The sequence below is a fragment of the Colius striatus genome, chromosome 5 (genome assembly GCF_028858725.1).
Source record: "Colius striatus isolate bColStr4 chromosome 5, bColStr4.1.hap1, whole genome shotgun sequence".
NCBI lineage: Eukaryota > Metazoa > Chordata > Aves > Coliiformes > Coliidae > Colius > Colius striatus.
In genome coordinates, this window is record NC_084763.1 from 9,563,799 (window position 1) to 9,580,592 (window position 16,794).

General features: G+C 38.7%; 1 protein-coding gene across 4 annotated transcripts in view; it reads right to left on the reverse strand.

Moving 5' to 3' along the window:
• Nucleotides 1-9,005: 9,005 nt before the first annotated feature.
• Nucleotides 9,006-16,794, reverse strand: part of BBS9 (Bardet-Biedl syndrome 9) — a 275,656-nt gene continuing 267,867 nt past the window's right edge. For all 4 annotated transcript variants that reach the window (XM_061996330.1, XM_061996329.1, XM_061996331.1 and 1 more), the window contains one exon: nucleotides 9,006-9,850. In XM_061996330.1, coding sequence (XP_061852314.1) covers nucleotides 9,810-9,850 — 41 coding nt within the window. In that variant the 3' untranslated portion in view covers nucleotides 9,006-9,809. The remainder of the gene's footprint in view (nucleotides 9,851-16,794) is intronic.

Below are 16,794 nucleotides of genomic sequence, written 5' to 3' on the forward strand. Positions count from 1 at the left end.
AGCTGGGGAATCCATGGCAAGTCTTGAAGGATGTTGGCACAGCCTGACTACAGACACAGTCTCTGCTGGAGTCATGTGCTGGAGCAGATTTGCCCTTGAGAAGTAAAAGTGAGCATCCCCACTTCTGCTCTGTTCTGGAGCACAGAGGAGACTGTGCATGTGTGGGGAGAGAAGGGGAAATCAGTTAATGCATGGCTCTGGAGCTGCCTAGGCACACCATCAGAGCCTTGACTACCCCTATTTCAGTTTGCCCTATCTTAAAATCAAATCCACTATCTTCTCACCACAGAAGCCACAAGACTGACAGTCTAGCCACGAGTAACAATGGAGTAGGCACAAGAAAGTAAGGAGAAGGGTGATGCTTTTTGCCTCTATTCTCTGACTATTTTTTTTTGGTTTGGGGTTAGTTTTTTTTTTCTGGACAAAAATATCCTCTGGCCATTCTGGTAAATTTACTATTTTGGTAACTGCTTCACCACACCCGCTGAATGCTGAATCAGTGAGAGTTACACAACTTCATTATTAACAGGCAATTTGATCTGCTTACCACTGCCAGGCTGCTCATAGAATTCCAGAATGATGAGGATTGGAAGGGACTTCTAGAGATCATCCAGTCCAAATCCCTGATAAAGCAGGTTCCCCTTGATCAGGCGGCACAGGAACACATCCAGGTGGGTTAGTAAACCTCCAGAGAAGGAGACTCTACACCTTCCTTGGGCAGCCTGAGCCAGGGCTCCCTCACCTCAACACTAAAGAAGTTTCTGCTTACATTCCAGTGGAACTTCCTGTGTTCCAGTTTATGTCTGTTACCCTTTGTCCTGATACTGGGCACCACAGAAAACAAACTGGCCTCATCCTCTCGACACTCACCCTTTAGGTATTTAAAAACATTAATAAGGTACCCTCTCAGCCTTCTCTTCTCCAGGTTAAACAGTCCCAGGTCCCACAGCCTTTCCTCATAAGGAAGATGTTCCAGTCCCCTGACCATCTTGGTAGTCCTCTACTTGACTCTCTAGAAGCTTCTGGTCTCTCTTGAGCTGGAGAGCCCAGAACTGGACACAGTACTCCAGATGTGGCCTTACCAGGGAACGTCCCTTGACCTGGCCACACTCTTAATACACTTCAGGATGCCATCGGCCTTCTTGTCCATGAGGGCACATTGCTGGCTCGTTTCATGTGCTGTGCTCACTTCACTTGCAGTAGTACAGGGCTGGTTTTGAAGGAGAGGCAGCTACCAGCAGGGGTGAAAGTGATACAGAGAAGGAATAATTTGTCTTTAAATTTGTTGGGGGATTGTGTTAGCACCTGCAAATTTACAGCAGCAAGGCAATGACTAGAGAAAGACAGGAACGAGTTTCAATCATTAGTCAACATGGAAGTGATCTTGTAACAAACTTCTGTGCAAAAAGTCATGGTGCCTGTGGGTTTCCATAAATGTTATCACAAGGCCTCCGCCAGTTCTACTACAGCAACCCAAATAAACCTATAGGTGAATGCCCAATTTGCTTCCTAGCTTATCCAGAGGCATGGATGGAGTCTAACTCAACTAAACACTCAGGGTTCAGATTTATCTACTGGATATCTCCAAGTGACAGAGGTGGAAGAGCATTTGTAAAAATAGTTTTTCTGGGCAGTGCAATAAACCTCAATATGTGGGACAAGATTGTATTAGGTTTTCTGTGATCAAAATTGTAAAGTTGAAGGTAGGAAGCTCACTCAAGACTCATCCTCTCTCTGCTCCCTGCAAACAGGCAGCCAAAAATCACTGGCCAAGTTTGAAAAAGTTGATCTTAATGAGAAGAAAGAAAGGTTAAATGTACGAACACTGTTACTCATCAGGATTTATTTGCTCAGTTCTAATTTTAACTTTGGTTAGCCCAATAAAAGGTATCACATCACCGTCTGGGTAGCTGTCGTACAAAACACAATGCAACTACCAACTTTCCTCTGTTGGATGACATACTTGGGCAGTAGCCCTTAAGAAAAGCTTCATTTTTTTTTAAAGCACATTTGGTTTTCCATTCATTATTTTCCTGATGCTAAAAGCAATGTTATTCATCCCAGAAAAGAAAAGCTACATTGTATTACAAAGGTTTAACCAAAGGCTAATTTTCTTGCAAGTTTTCCTTCTTTCAGCATTTTAAAACACACCTATATAAAGGGTCTCCTGGACAAAATAATCAATTTATGGTTGATGGGATCCAGTAGAAAAAAAAAAAGCAGCAATAAGGAAAAGAAATGAATGATACAATTGAAAGACTGACTGTTACCTACAAAAATGTGGGTGATGAGAAGGAGGACTAAAAGCAAAGGAAGGATCTCTGTCTCCATGAGGTAAGTCTATGAATGCTGAATGTGGAGTGACTTTGTTAAAGGGAGACAGAAAAATAAATTCTTAGCACATTAAGTGTGTATCATCCACAATCAATAACCACTTACAACGTTCACGGCTCGCTTCCACCTTGGTTTTGCTAACGTCACCTCTAGCACATGCATGGAAGACCACCCTTTCTTTACCTTTTCTGTCCTGCTTGCCTTCAGCAAGGAAGTATCATCCACCTCTGCTCAGATCTTGCTTTCCTGTGGCTCTCAGCCTCTTCATTTGTAGGGGTGTGGGACTAAAGAGGTACAACTGACACAGCAATAATAAACCATTAGCTGTTCTGAAAGGCCAGTCTGTGTTCTTCCTTAGTTGCTTGGCCACAGGAACATTCCTTTTCAGTCATCTTTTTTACTGATTTCAAGCTGGTTGTCATCACTGCATCCAGCTCTCCTGCTTGACCACCAAAAACTCTTATCCTGAGGGCACAGTCTTACCCAGGGGAGGAAGGATTCCTCTTCTCAGGAGAACATATTTCTCTGTGGCAGCTGGCACCGGAGTTCTACAATACGATACTGCTGTGAATCCAGTTCCTTGGGTCTCTGCTTCTTCCTCCCGGGCCTTCTCCTCAATATCAGAGGGGTAAATCCTTCCAGCTGAAATACTGCTGCCTAGAGCGAAGGGCAAAACACTTCCCTCAAGTCACACACATCTTCTGATTACTTTTGGGACTCTCACCCTGATGCCTGCAAAGCAGTTGTCTAGTGTCATCATGAAAGATAACGTGTCATACCACCATGAAAGATCTAGTTAATGTTGGAACATACCACTGAACTATATGACTAGGAGGAACCCTTTACTGGATCAGAAGGAATCATACCATGTTAACCAAGCTGTATTCTCAGCAGTTCCTAGTTACTTTCAAGCAGAAGGAAGACACTACACATACAGACAGCTGGAAAAACAGTTCCTGTTATATATGCAGCAATTTGACTGTTCTCCAATATTTATGGATCCCAACTGCCTCCACTTCATTATACCATCAGGGGAAGAAAAAGTACAATAATCCTCTTTATGTCTCTTGTAATTGAATCCAACCATGACCATAATATATTGTGGGCACTTGAAGTAACTATTAATTATTGAATGCTTGCTTCATTATGATTTGGATTACCATCTGTTATAGACCCACATCTTCATATATTCTCTAACACTTCCAAGATGCTGTGGAACTAGTCTATCCTTTAAAATGAATAAAGTAATAAAATCTATACAAAGCTCATTTCTCTCCCAAATATACTGTAGACCTTGCAATACAGTCTCATTAGGTTTAGCAAAGTAAGGAGGACCAGTCCAAGCCATCCTGGGATCAAAACCTTTGTTCTTTCCTGACATTGTCTAAGGATAGCACCTATGCTACATTCATTAACAATGATAAAATGTCTCAGTATAATGAGAGGAGTCTGAAGGTGCCAATTTTTTTAAAGTACTTTCTCCTGAATTTCACATAATAATAAAATCACCAATGTAGAGAAATCATGGCAACATTTTAAAAGTGAGAGGGCCAAGCTTTCTGTTGATCAAATGCTAAATTAAGCAAATGCATTCTTCTTATAGAATGTGTCCTGGAAATACTTCCCTTTCATACTCTCTTGGTTGGGGAGCAGAAGGGGAGCATGCTGTTCATTGCTTGATTTCCTAAACTATTTAATAGTGCAGCTTTGGTAGTTGAAAAGCTGCTATACATCATCCCGAGAGTGACTTCTTCTCGTAAGTGAAGTAACATGTACAAAATGTTCTCGAGTTTCATTTTGCAAGAGCCCATTTCACATGCAGAATCACTCTCTACAGAGAAGCAACCACTTCTGCAGCAGCTATTTAATTAATACTGCACATCGTATTTTGGGAACAGTACCTTTTGGAGCAACTCTCATAATTGCATCATCCAGCTAGGAGTTAAATGGTGTTTATATGTCATCTTATTATGATGTAAAGCCTCCAGTGGAAGAGTATGGATGCTCTCCTGTCAAAATCAACAGCGAAATACTCAAATTCAGCAAAAGTAGATTTGGGCCTCTAATCAGGTTACAGTAATGACTTGGGATGACTGACCTCCCTTCAAGTTTTCTGATCAGGCAACAGCTTATATAGTCAGAGCAGCTTTTATCTTGTTCCTGCAGCTGAACACGCTGTCAGTCTGCATCCAGCTGGAGCTGCAGTGGAGGGTGAGCTATCATCATTCCCACTTAGGAACCACTCCAAGTCTCTGTTCTGCTTAAAAAGACGAAGCAAAATATCTTATCAAACACTGTTATCATTTTTCCCCGCAGTCTCAACTGGTTTTACCAAAGATAATTTCCAAAAGAAATATTTTTTTAAGATGAGAGTGCAGTGTTGAAGTGGTGCTAGAGAATAAGTGAATAACAGAATATACCCATATAGATCACAAATGGAAAGTACTCCCAATTAGAGCTAACATCTAATCACACACCGTAGCCTGAGGGTGTGGGTCCCTTCCAGGGCTTCTGGTTACTTTTGTGATTTTATTTTTTTTTCCCCCTCTTATAAACCCCTGATTTTGCTCAATGCTTTCATGTTAAGAATAAGGACGAGTACTGAAACCTTCGATTATGCAGGTTCATCTGCAAGCACGGATGCCTCATACACACATACTGAATCTAAGCACATGACTGCTTGTAAAGGAAAAAAAACAACCTACAATGACTGCATACGAAAATACAATTCTATTTTGCTCCCTTTTCTGCTTCCAACTCTTGGAAAATCCCACAGTATTTTAAAAACCCCAAAAATGTACTTAAATGTGCTTGCATGTTGCATTTGTTTGTACTCTTTGCTATAGGAGACGTAAAGATATAGCAATTAGAACATACTGTCAGAACACTGAGTCGAATCAATTCACCAAGTTACATTTCCATTCGTTGATTAACTAAAACACTTAACAGAATCATAGAATGGTAGGGGTTGGAAGGGACCTTTAGAGATCATCTAGTCCAACCCCCCTGCAGAAGCAGGGTCACCTAGATCAGGTCACACAGGAACATGTCCAGGTGGGTCTCGAAGACCTCCAAGGAAGGAGCCTCCACACCCCCTCTGGGCAGCCTGTGCCAGGGCTCCCTCACCCTTATAGTGAAATAATTTTTTCTTATGTTCAAGTGGAACTTTTTGTGTTCCACTTGCTATACATTTAAAGATAACAAAAGTGCTAAGTGTGTCTGCTGCGATCTGCAGGTTTCCTGGATAAAGCATATTCCCTCAAATTAGCAGCTTCTATACAAAAGACAGCTAGCTATCTTGCAAAGGAGAAGGACAGAAATAATCATTCCTGATACTATCAACCACTATAAGAATTTACAAGACAAAAGACAGACAAGTAGAGAGGACCAAGCTAAGTCTTTCAACCAACATCAAGCTCATGATGAACTTGGTCTATTAGGATATTAGGATCAGTTCTCATAGAAACAATGCATTCAAAAACCTGTCTTGGGTCACTTTTGCTAATTGTAAGCCCAGCCCTCTAGACATCAAGTGCCTCGGCCTCTCACTTGTTTCAATAGGACATGAGGGCATTTCTTCCCTTCAACAGGATCAAGGCTCACAAGCCAGGGGAAAACTACGCAAAGGTTACCTCTGAGCTGCAAAGGAACTAACTTGCCTGCAAACAGAACATGAAGATACCACAGAAATACTGGAGGAACTTAGTGCTACAAGGGAATAAATGAACAGAAGAGCATGATGCTGAGGGTGAAAAGAAACAAGGCCATGGGAAACTCTCAAAGTTTATTTCAATTAAAGAAGCCTGGTTTCTAGTTTAAGGAGTATATATATCTTACAGCACCTTTGCAGCAGTTTTGAAAATAGATTGCTTATACACAGGATATTCTGATAAGAAGGAAAGATATTTTTTCAGTGTCATGCATTCCCTGTATATTTTGTATGCTGGAAAGACTTCACATAGAAATACCATCTTAGCTCAGCAAATTTTAGTTTATGGTAGTAAATTACTCTTTATAGGCAATACAAGAATATTGAAACTTATCTCTAAAGCTTGTTGCACAATAAATACTGAATAAGAGACTAGATATTATAAAGCAAAACCCAGCCCCATTAAAGAAATGTTATTTTTCTGTGTCATACTTTAATAATAGTTGGACAGAAGAAACAATCTGGGGCTGGAAACCACAGTCCTAGTTTGAACTCAGCATTGTGTTCAAATCAAAGCCCAAAAGATCAGCAGAGCCCAGACCTCCAGATTTCGGTCATCATAGTAATTGTTTTAATCTGTTTTTCTAAATTGCAACAGCACAGAAACAAAATGAAAGAAAAGCCCTTGAACAATAACATTCAGAAAAATAAACTCAACCAAGAAAACAAACACTAGAAGTATTTACCTGTTTAGCAGAAAAAATAAGGAAGGTATTTTATGAGAGGACTTATTTTAGAAAATGCATTTCCAAGTGCTGCAGCACAAATATAATGAAGCTGCCATGACTCACAGCATGGTTTTCAGTGTCACAAAATTTGGTTTAGATACATGTACACAAAAATCATTTCAACACAATAATCACTAAAAATTCATTTTTATCTGTGACCCACCTGAAAAATATGAAATTCTCCTCAAACAGATAAACATACAGACAAGCTGCATGTTTAAGCAGACCAGAACATTTGACCTGGCATTGCTCTGAAGTCCTGTTCAGAATAGTTTGACTGGACCGCAGTGTCTGTTGGGCCTCAGAAACATCACTGATGAGAACCAAACATATAAACCCCCACAAACTAGCAATGTTTCCTTACATTTTTTCAGTTGGACAGCTCTCTAACTTCTAAACTTCCTGCAACTGGCCTGATTTTTCTTCAGCCAAAAAGAACTTTCTTAAAAATTCAAACTACATTTGAGAACTGCTAGGAATTACTTTGCAGTATTTCCTTTTAGCCTGCTGCATAAATGACTACATTTCAATGACTTCCTTCCTCTGAATTAGATGGACTCTTTGGCATTGGGGGAAACTAAGTAATTTTTACTCGATGCAACTTTTAAATCCTGATGCTACCATCAACTACTGCAATTTGGTGCAATATACAAAGAGGTCATACATTACTACTATAGACAGCTCTACCTTGCCCCTCCTGCCTCCTCTTTATTACCAATATACTTTCCCCTTTCTGTAAAAGTATTCTCATGAGACCTCATTTTACAAAGCATGGAGCAGAAAAGCCAAATAAGAGCGCTTCTGAGCCTTACATCTTAAAATGACAGAAAATAACTTAAATGAGAGTGGATGATATAATTGGCCTGAGTGCCTACTCGTTGTTTATCCAAAGCTCCCAATGAAGCCAGTCAGCTCTGAGTACTGAGATCACATTCAATAATGGTAATTATGACAGAGTACTATATTTCACAGAAGTCCCACAGTGGTGCTTTCCAGCTATATTATATGCCCACAGCTTAAGATTCTTTGGTCCAGTATTCTGCATTGCTATGGTACAGGCTTTCAGCAGTAACTGTGGTTGATTTTTCTAGGTACCTAGTAGTCACTGACAAGAAGACAAAATATTTGAAATCTACAGTTAAAGTTTAAGCCTAATAGCTACAATAATTGATTAGTTCTCCATGAGTTTTCAGTGGTCATAGAGGTGTGTACAGAGACTATAGGATTATTTTATTGTCTTATTTTCACAGAGCAGCGGGGTACTTGACAATGGGTTGGATACCACCCTCCTGCAAAAACCATAGGGGAGGGATCAGAGAGAAGAGAACTCAGCCAGCAGAATCACTCGGTAACAAGCAGGGGGTAGGATTTTTCCTTCCTGGGAAAGAGGCAAGATTTCTAGCCTTATAGCTTGTGGATATCTGAGGTCTCCTCGGGAACAAAGTCATTTTTATTGTTATTGACTGCCCACTTCAGTTCAGAGATATCAGAAGCTTTACCCAGTTCCCATGCCACTTAGCTCTATTTAATAGCTAACATTGGAAAAGGCTCCATGAAACATGGCTATATCATGTTTCCTGAGCCAAAAGTAGGACCAAGAGGGTTAAGCAGCAGGCGCACGAGTGGTGCAAAGTTGGTTTTATTTTGGTGGTGGATGCAAAGAGGTTGGAAGTAGGTACAGAGACAATGAAGGTTGAAGTCTTAGGATATCCTGAAAAATAATATCTCCTTTTTATCTACAGATCAAGCTAGAACAGGCCACAGTAACTGTCATAACCTCTGCTGAAACAGCAGAAAGGTGAGTTGGAGGGACTCTCTTCTGCAGTTCCACAGCTAGAACAGGAGTTGGTGAAATCCTGTTGAGGAAACCAACAAGAGCATGGGATGTGGAGTTGGCTCATGCAATTGCATCCACCAGAAACGAAACTGAAACCAGTAGTGCTTTTTATACCTATTTTTTGTATCCATTCAAAAGACTGCAACTTGTGTTTCAATATGAACTATGAACAGCCAGGAGAGACCTCATTCAAATACCTGTTTTTAACACTTGACTGGAGTCTCAATTATTTTCATTTCTGAGTACCTTTTCCAGAGCAGCCTGATTCTTCCAAATGCTGGTCCATGGTCCTCTCAAAGGTCACCACAGTTGTTGGGTGGAACATTTCAGGCACCTTGCATGGACTTGCCTTTTGGAAGGTGAATACTCAGAACTTTCTAAAAACTCAACCCTCAAAGCACCCTTCAACTGGATTAATACAAAATTAAGGCACTCAAAAGCTGCTACTTACTTTTCAAAATCTTTACCCATAACTACAACAGACTGATTGACAAGAAAAACAGAAATCACAGGTAACCATAAAAAGATCCATGTGTCGCTGCACTCAAGGTACTTAGAGTATAAATTTTATTCACATACATAGTGACATAGTTGATGGTAAAAAGGTTTGCCCTTTATGTCCAGAAACCATATTTTACTCTATATCTCTAGAGAGCAGGAGTCTGTATAAGCCATGAGAGGGAGAAAGAAAAAAAAAAAGTTGATGGATTACCAGTTTTTCTTCTGGTGGTGAATTCAGCTGTCTGCAATTGTGGATGTTAGTACAAGAGGAAACGAGATAGTTATCTTTTGTCAAAACTGTGATATAACAAATGTTAATATAATCTCAAAGGGAGGTATGGTTCTGAATATCTTTTGAAAAAAGATAAAACATATCCTGAAACAAAGGTTGCTTTTAATTATGTGTAAACAGTCTTTGATCAATCAACTGAATCCTTAGAAAAGGCTGATATATCACAAAACATAACACAACACCCCTACCACAGCTGGGTAAGTGCTTAAACTTTGCTCACAGAAAGGACCCTAGTGGTTGACAGAGAGATCCAACCAAAATGATTAGAATGGAACTTTTTGCCTAAATTAGCACAGTCCTCTCCTTCCTGAAGCTGCAATCAGTGCAGAGTAAAATAGATTGGTACTGCTGCATTATAAATGCATTTGACATCAGATAGAAACTCCTCCTGAGGGTCATCTTCAGATTTCATGGCTTTTCTGCTTCCTCTGCTGCATCCTCAGACAAACCTATAAAGCAGAAAAAAGATGCTTTAAAATTCCATGTACTTGGCAACTACATGCAGTATATTGTTGATTCCATCAGTTTGTAAAAGCCTTGGTTACAGCTAGAAGAAACAATACATTACATACAAAACAGAATAAAAATGCATCACTTGCAAACTCAAGCACTCAGAAGTTCAGAAAATACAAAAAATTAAGGCAATAAAAGCAATTTTATGTCAGCTCTTTTATGCACATGATGGATGACACAGGAGAAGTTATCAAACCATGGACTACTTTTATATCAGAAGAAAACAACTGGGCATGTGATCTGAGACACAGTCACTCCAATCTACTCACATTTTGCTTTTTCCCAGGCAGAAGTGGCAATACAAATTGCAAAACAATAGAAAAATAGGCTCCATAAACTCATTAACAGGGATTTCTTTTTTAATATATGAATTATAAAAGAGTTTCTCTCTAGGCAAGACAAAAATAGCAAACCCCTTGTACTGAAGACAATTTCTGCCTTAAACCAAGAGTACAAGTTTCGTATTTTTAAACATCAATTCAAGAGATGAATGCATCTTGGATCAGATATTAATCTTTGCCATAATAAACCCGACAGAATTGTAAAAGTGGGTAGAAATTCATTAAAAAGTTGATTGACTATCTATGGAGAAAGAACAGAAAGAACAGAGGATAATCACACAAATTTGTATACACACATACTTGCATAACTTTGAAGTGATTATTTAACCCATCTGTTTCTTACATGTTCACTATTAGTTTAGGTTGAAGATAATTTAACTTAAATCCTTTTCTAAGAAATTTGAGGCAATCCAAAATAAATGGGCACCACCTCCAAATGATACATGAATAATAATAATGAAAATAACACATAGCTTTTATGGGCTGTGCTTTTTTTCTTATTACAAGCCATCTTTGAAGAAAACTGAAATTCCCACACACTCAGTGAAGTGAATTCATCCAATGGGTCAGCAGAAGAAAATTTGAGCATCCAGGTCTTTTAACCCCAAGCCATAAGTTCCATGTCAACTCAAACACTCTCACAATCACGTTCACACAGAATTTATCACCAACAATCTACATACTTCTAAAAGAATACATTTTCATTCATATCTGTCCAATTGCACATGGACAAAACCATCTAGATTTCTTTTCCAGGTTTTATTTTACACAATTAATGTTTTTTGGTGCTTGAGGATTTCAGTATTTACAGTGGTTTTCATGGCTGATAGCACTAAACTGAACAAATGTTATCACAAGCCTTGAGACTGATGGAAAGCATCAGTGAAACTTACAGAGCAGGAGATCAAGGATAAAATCACCAAGATACAAAAGACCAAAGCAGCAAAATTTCAGCAACAGCTGGATGCCCAAAGCCCCCAAGGAGCTAAGAAGTTCCCCTTACTGAAGTTTCTACTATTTTTTTTTATTTGAAGAGACAATTAAAAATACTATGTTAAGGGCTGACTTGGGCTTACACAGGTCAGCTCTCAAATGGTAGTTCTTCTGTTCAAAACTCTTATCACATAGCACATGCTGAGATGCCAAAAGGACCAGCAGCAGGTCCCATCTTGTTTCATTAAGGATCTAGGAGAAGGAGGTAGGGTAGCATGGTAAGGAAGTGTGTGGATCATAAGAAACCAAAAAGAGATACAAATGCTGGAGAAGAGAATACTGTTCTAGGACTAAGAGATTAACAAGGCTGAGAGGAGACAAAAGGAGATACCACTTAAAAAACATCTTTGAAACAACAACCTTAAACACAGATACTTGCTGAGGAAAGCCCTGCAGAAGTAACACAGTGGAAAAAGCTGTTAAAGACATGCATTTGCAGTGACATATCCCATGTATCTCAATACAGTGTAGAAGCCACTGCAGACCTCACAGATAACACTGTTCCTGACTACATAGTTGTATACAGCTCTGTACTACATAAAGATACTGGAGAACATCTTACATTGCCACCATAATCAAGAAAAAGAGGTTGCAAGGATTATGAAACCCGCTCTCTGCATACTCCTACAAAAGCTGCACGTGCAGATAGTTTGGATGAGAAAGAGCAAGGTGATAAGATGTGTCATCTCTCTGTACCTGAAGAGAAGAGCCACAGATTTACCAGAGACCTCTCCATTAGCATTGCCCACTAAGTTGACCATGTGGCACACTTAAAGTGTGCTGCACGGTGCCTTCAACTTTGATTCATTTGAGGACTGGCTAGAGGACACCTAAGCAGCACCACAGCACAGAAATTAAGGAAGGGAGGTTTATAAAAATATTGTGAGGCAAAGAAATAATATCCTAATGCATATTTTCCTTTATTAGGCTGAAAATATAACTTTAGAAATTAAATATAATTATAATTATAAATTATAATGCCAAAAATGTATTTGATTCTTAAAATAGTTAAAACCTTTAAATCCTGTTATTCCCATGGCACTGACTCCTTACAAATAACCCTTGTGTCTATTTCTACAGATTGCCATGCTGAAACAGGCCATGTGAACAGTTACTTTCAAGCTCATGAAACACAGTGGATCCGCTGAACCTAATGTGCTAACTGTAGTTATGGGCTGGCAGAACTGAAGTACTACTGAAGCAGGATTTACCTCAATTTCACAAAGCTTTGCATGACAGCACAACACATAGGGAATCTGGATGAATCAAAGAACTACCACATGAGCAAACTATGGGAGAGGTGAGTCGATAGGTGATAGATGTACAGACTGCAGCAGGATGAAAACTTGGCTTGCCATAATCAGCTTTCCCATCTCTACCCTGTATCTTTTTCAGCATGCATTATTTATTAGTCATCTAGCAGAATAACATCAGTTTCACATTGGTGTAACTGGTTCATACTATATCATAGTAGCTGAAATGATTAGCATCAGAGAGGTTTATCATCTATATATTCTGACAAGCTTAGGCAGATCCTAAGAAATACAGGTTATAACATTAAAAAAATTGTAGATTAAGGTCCCTTTACCTCATTTACTCAGGACAAAAATGCTTCCATCTTGTTATTCTCCTCATTATGTAGTTCTCAATGTTTCATTCTATACATCAGCCAAAAATCCTATCATCAGAATACATTTAAGACAAATGATTATTAAGAGGTTTACATCCCTATCAACATAGCAGCGAACTGGAAAGCTGCTTTTGGAATTAATCTTCTCTGCAGTAGGCAAGCCCAGTAGTTTTTAGAGCTAGGTTTATCAAAACAATTAAAATATATGACTAAATTACATGAGATTGTGTATATCTGAGGTCAAAAACAGATTCCACCTTCAATCACTTAACTCTCTCCAATTGTGTATTTGTCAGTCAGAGCACATTAGCACCTTCGTGAAAGTGGCTTCTGTAAACAAAGACCCCAAATACCATCACTTTAATTTGCCTCCTGAAAAGCATGACTTGATGCATACAAGTCATTGAGTCAGGAAAAGTTTATTTGTAGATCAAAGTGTACTTCTGAGGCTCAAAAACAAAGTTCAAAGAAAATTAGTTACAGTGATAGAAGCACCAACCCCACCCACCCCCAACTTTCCCAAAAGTATTATTCATGCAGATAGAAAATAAAAAAAGAAACAAGGCAAAACAACAAACTAATCTACCCCCCACCTCCCCAACATTTAACAGGAGGGATGATATTTAAGCATGATGGCAAAAGGGAGGAGCAATGAATTTTTTCTTCCCTGTAGTCATAAATTGTTCACACTAAACAGGATGGTGTAAGGTTTAAAGATGTTCAGGTTAAACAGTTAGGCAATGGAAGAAACTACCCAGGGGGGTGGCTGAGTCAAAGATATGAGTGGTTTGCAAGATAGGGTAGATAAAATCCTTGAGGGGATTAGTGAAGAGGAAGACACACAGGCTTTGAATTGGATGACCTAAAGGATCTTCTCCAATCCTATCATTTATGCTGCTATGATTCATCCTAAGGAGAACATTTTGGACTCGTATGAATTACTGGCTGAGTTTCCTGGATACTATTGTACATTAGTCTACTCTGAAGTATGCATAAAACTAAGTCAAAGTTGGCTTTGAAGTGTTTGATCTACAGTATTCAACACTTCCCAGTCTCTCACACAGTGACTAAGAAAACAGGCCGTTATAACAAGACAACAAAAGTTATTTTGAGTTCAGATGAAGTTAGAGAAGGGAGGCACCACTTTCTTCAGCTATTCCCATCTAAAAGAAAAGAGGGAAAAAAACACCCCATCTCATGGCCTGACGGTTAATATTGCTATTTCTAGATCTGACATAAAACAGCCTTAGGACAAACTACAGCTGTAAAAGAACCACTTTTCATAAAATTTTGGACCCAAAACTAAATGTTCCAAATGGCCAAAGTTAATATCTTTTTGCTTTCTTTGTTAAAAAAAGAAAAAGACAATATTTTTTCCAAGCACCTTCAAGTCACATTTCTGAAAATCATGACAGCTTTCTCTTCAATAATGCCATCTATTCACTGCTAATAACTTTCATTATCATTATAAACTGCTTGAGGAAATACACACAGCTTCCCTTTTGTTTCAATAATCTTTATTCCATGGACACAATCCAAAGGGTTTTTCAGAAATATTCCAAAAGTAACTTTGCTTATCCCAAGCAAACTGACACAGTTTAGCTTGGAGATTAGTTTAAAATCATCAACTCCAATGCGATGCAGAAGATTGATCATTGTGATGGACAAGCTATAAATTTTCCTACACTGCTTTAAAGGAGAAACTAGCCTTGATCTGTATTCTGTATTGCTTTTAACAGAATAATAAACTGAGAGTAAGCGTCATCATTGCCTCCCAAGTCAACAGTGAGTCACTGATCACTGCATACATAATTCCAAAATGATCAGTTTTGTATCTGAAGTGGGAGTGATGGCAGCTGAATGAGTGGGAAGCATGGCCTGACTCACTCATTAAAAAACTGTGTAAGTCAAATACATTTGCTTTTCGTTTAGGAAGTACTGTGATTGATAGCAAGGACTTCATTCAGTAAACTTTTCTTTGTCCTAAGGGACCACATGCATCACAGGATGGATACTGTGAAACAACATTTTCCATCACTCACTCTTAAACATATCCCCTACTAACTGAAACTAATGTGACAAGCCCAACCTATATGAAGCTATCAATAGTCAAACTGGCAGAAAATAGCAAGGGTAGAAGAGAAAACCCTTACCTTGGGGACAGCAGGGTCTATTTCCATAAAACTTGAAAAAAAAAACTTGCTAAAGTTCTTCCATTTATCTCTCTGACTTAATAGTGACATGTAATAGCAGTGGAACACAACAGAGATAACAAGGAGGTAGTAAGAATAACACAACATTTATCAAATATCCACTTTTTTCTTTAATTGTAAAGTAACTTTTAAGCACCTTACAAAGCTCTTATGCATTCATGTCCCTAGGCAGCAGCATGACCTTGCAGACATGGGCTTGTGACAACACAGGCCAACTGTGAAAAATGACACGTCAGGAAAAATTACAGTGTCCCTTCCAAGGCAAGTTCTTTGTTTTGGTGGTTTGTTTTCTGAAGTGCAGCAGCTAAATATTACTGTCATTAATTCTATCTTGACACTAAATAACTCATGCCGTGCTTGTTTTGTGTAACACTGTTGTCTTTAACCTTCACTATATTACATGTGTATGGGTGTATACACACACACCCATACACATCCCTACAACAAAATTTTCTGTTGAGAACCCCAACACCTAAAAAACTTTAGAGCTGCCACCAATGGGTCCAAGGCATGAACAAACAGATAGAATTATCAACCCTCTATTTCTGCTAATGTAAGATGGTGTTCATCAGCTCACAGTTCCTCAGATTATGAAGTATTCAAGCTGTAAATGATAGAGTTCAAACATCTACATTTATGATGTTGCAGTTTCTAGGCTTGCTTGCTTTCTTCTACTTTGTTCTTGGAAAATGCCCAAGACACGTGAAACATTCCTAATAGAAAATTACCAAATTTGAACATCAGGAAAAACATCCAGTGACATGACCAAAAATTCCCAAGGCATGTTGCTGTTTCTTATAATGACCCCAGTCACACAGATATACACACCTACCCACATGTTGCTGTATTAGACACTTTCTGTAAGAAACAAGGCAGCTACCAAAACACTGAACCTAGCTTATAGTACAGATATCAAGGAGAGAACAGGAGGAATGGGATGCTGGTTAATTAGAAGCAATATAGAGCTATGTAAGTAACAGTAATAATAGTATTCTAAACTCCATTCAGGAACCAAAACACCAATAAGCAGGACATACTGCAGGAAGACAAATTGCTGAGAAAAGCAGTTATCAATCTGAAACAAACTATGATCATTACTGTGAAAAATGTCATTTAAAAGCCCAAATTTTGTATTAGAAACACCTATTTTCTCCAAATACCTGGCTTATCACAATCATCTATCAGATCCTGGACGGTTTTCTATGAAAGCTTGCAAAGTTTTTGAGAAATGGTTGTTTTCATTTAGGGATGATCCCAAGAAGTCACAAATGACATATTTCAGTTGAAACAGGTATTTCTTGCCATGAAGTAAATCCCTATAAACTAGCTGGCTTTTCGGTGGCCAAACCTCTCTTCTAATTAGCTATTAATCTTTGTTAAGACAATAAATTAATTCAGTGGTTTCTAAGGTAAAGATGCACAATACCAATGAAAAACTACTAATGCTGGCCACACAAATGTCAATACTTCGATGTATTCATCATGCTCATACCTTCCCATTCACCTCAACTCAAAATCCTACCAAGTCTTTCAGAAATATTGAGTCTTTAATAATTTGCTGTCAGAAAAACAGAATATTTGGTCCATGTTCATTGAGATTAGACAGATGATAATCTATTAAAAACAGGGCCTCTTTTTTTGTGTGTAGACCTATCTCTTCCCTTTCTCCTGGGGAGAAGTAATACCATAGTAATCAGTCTTTT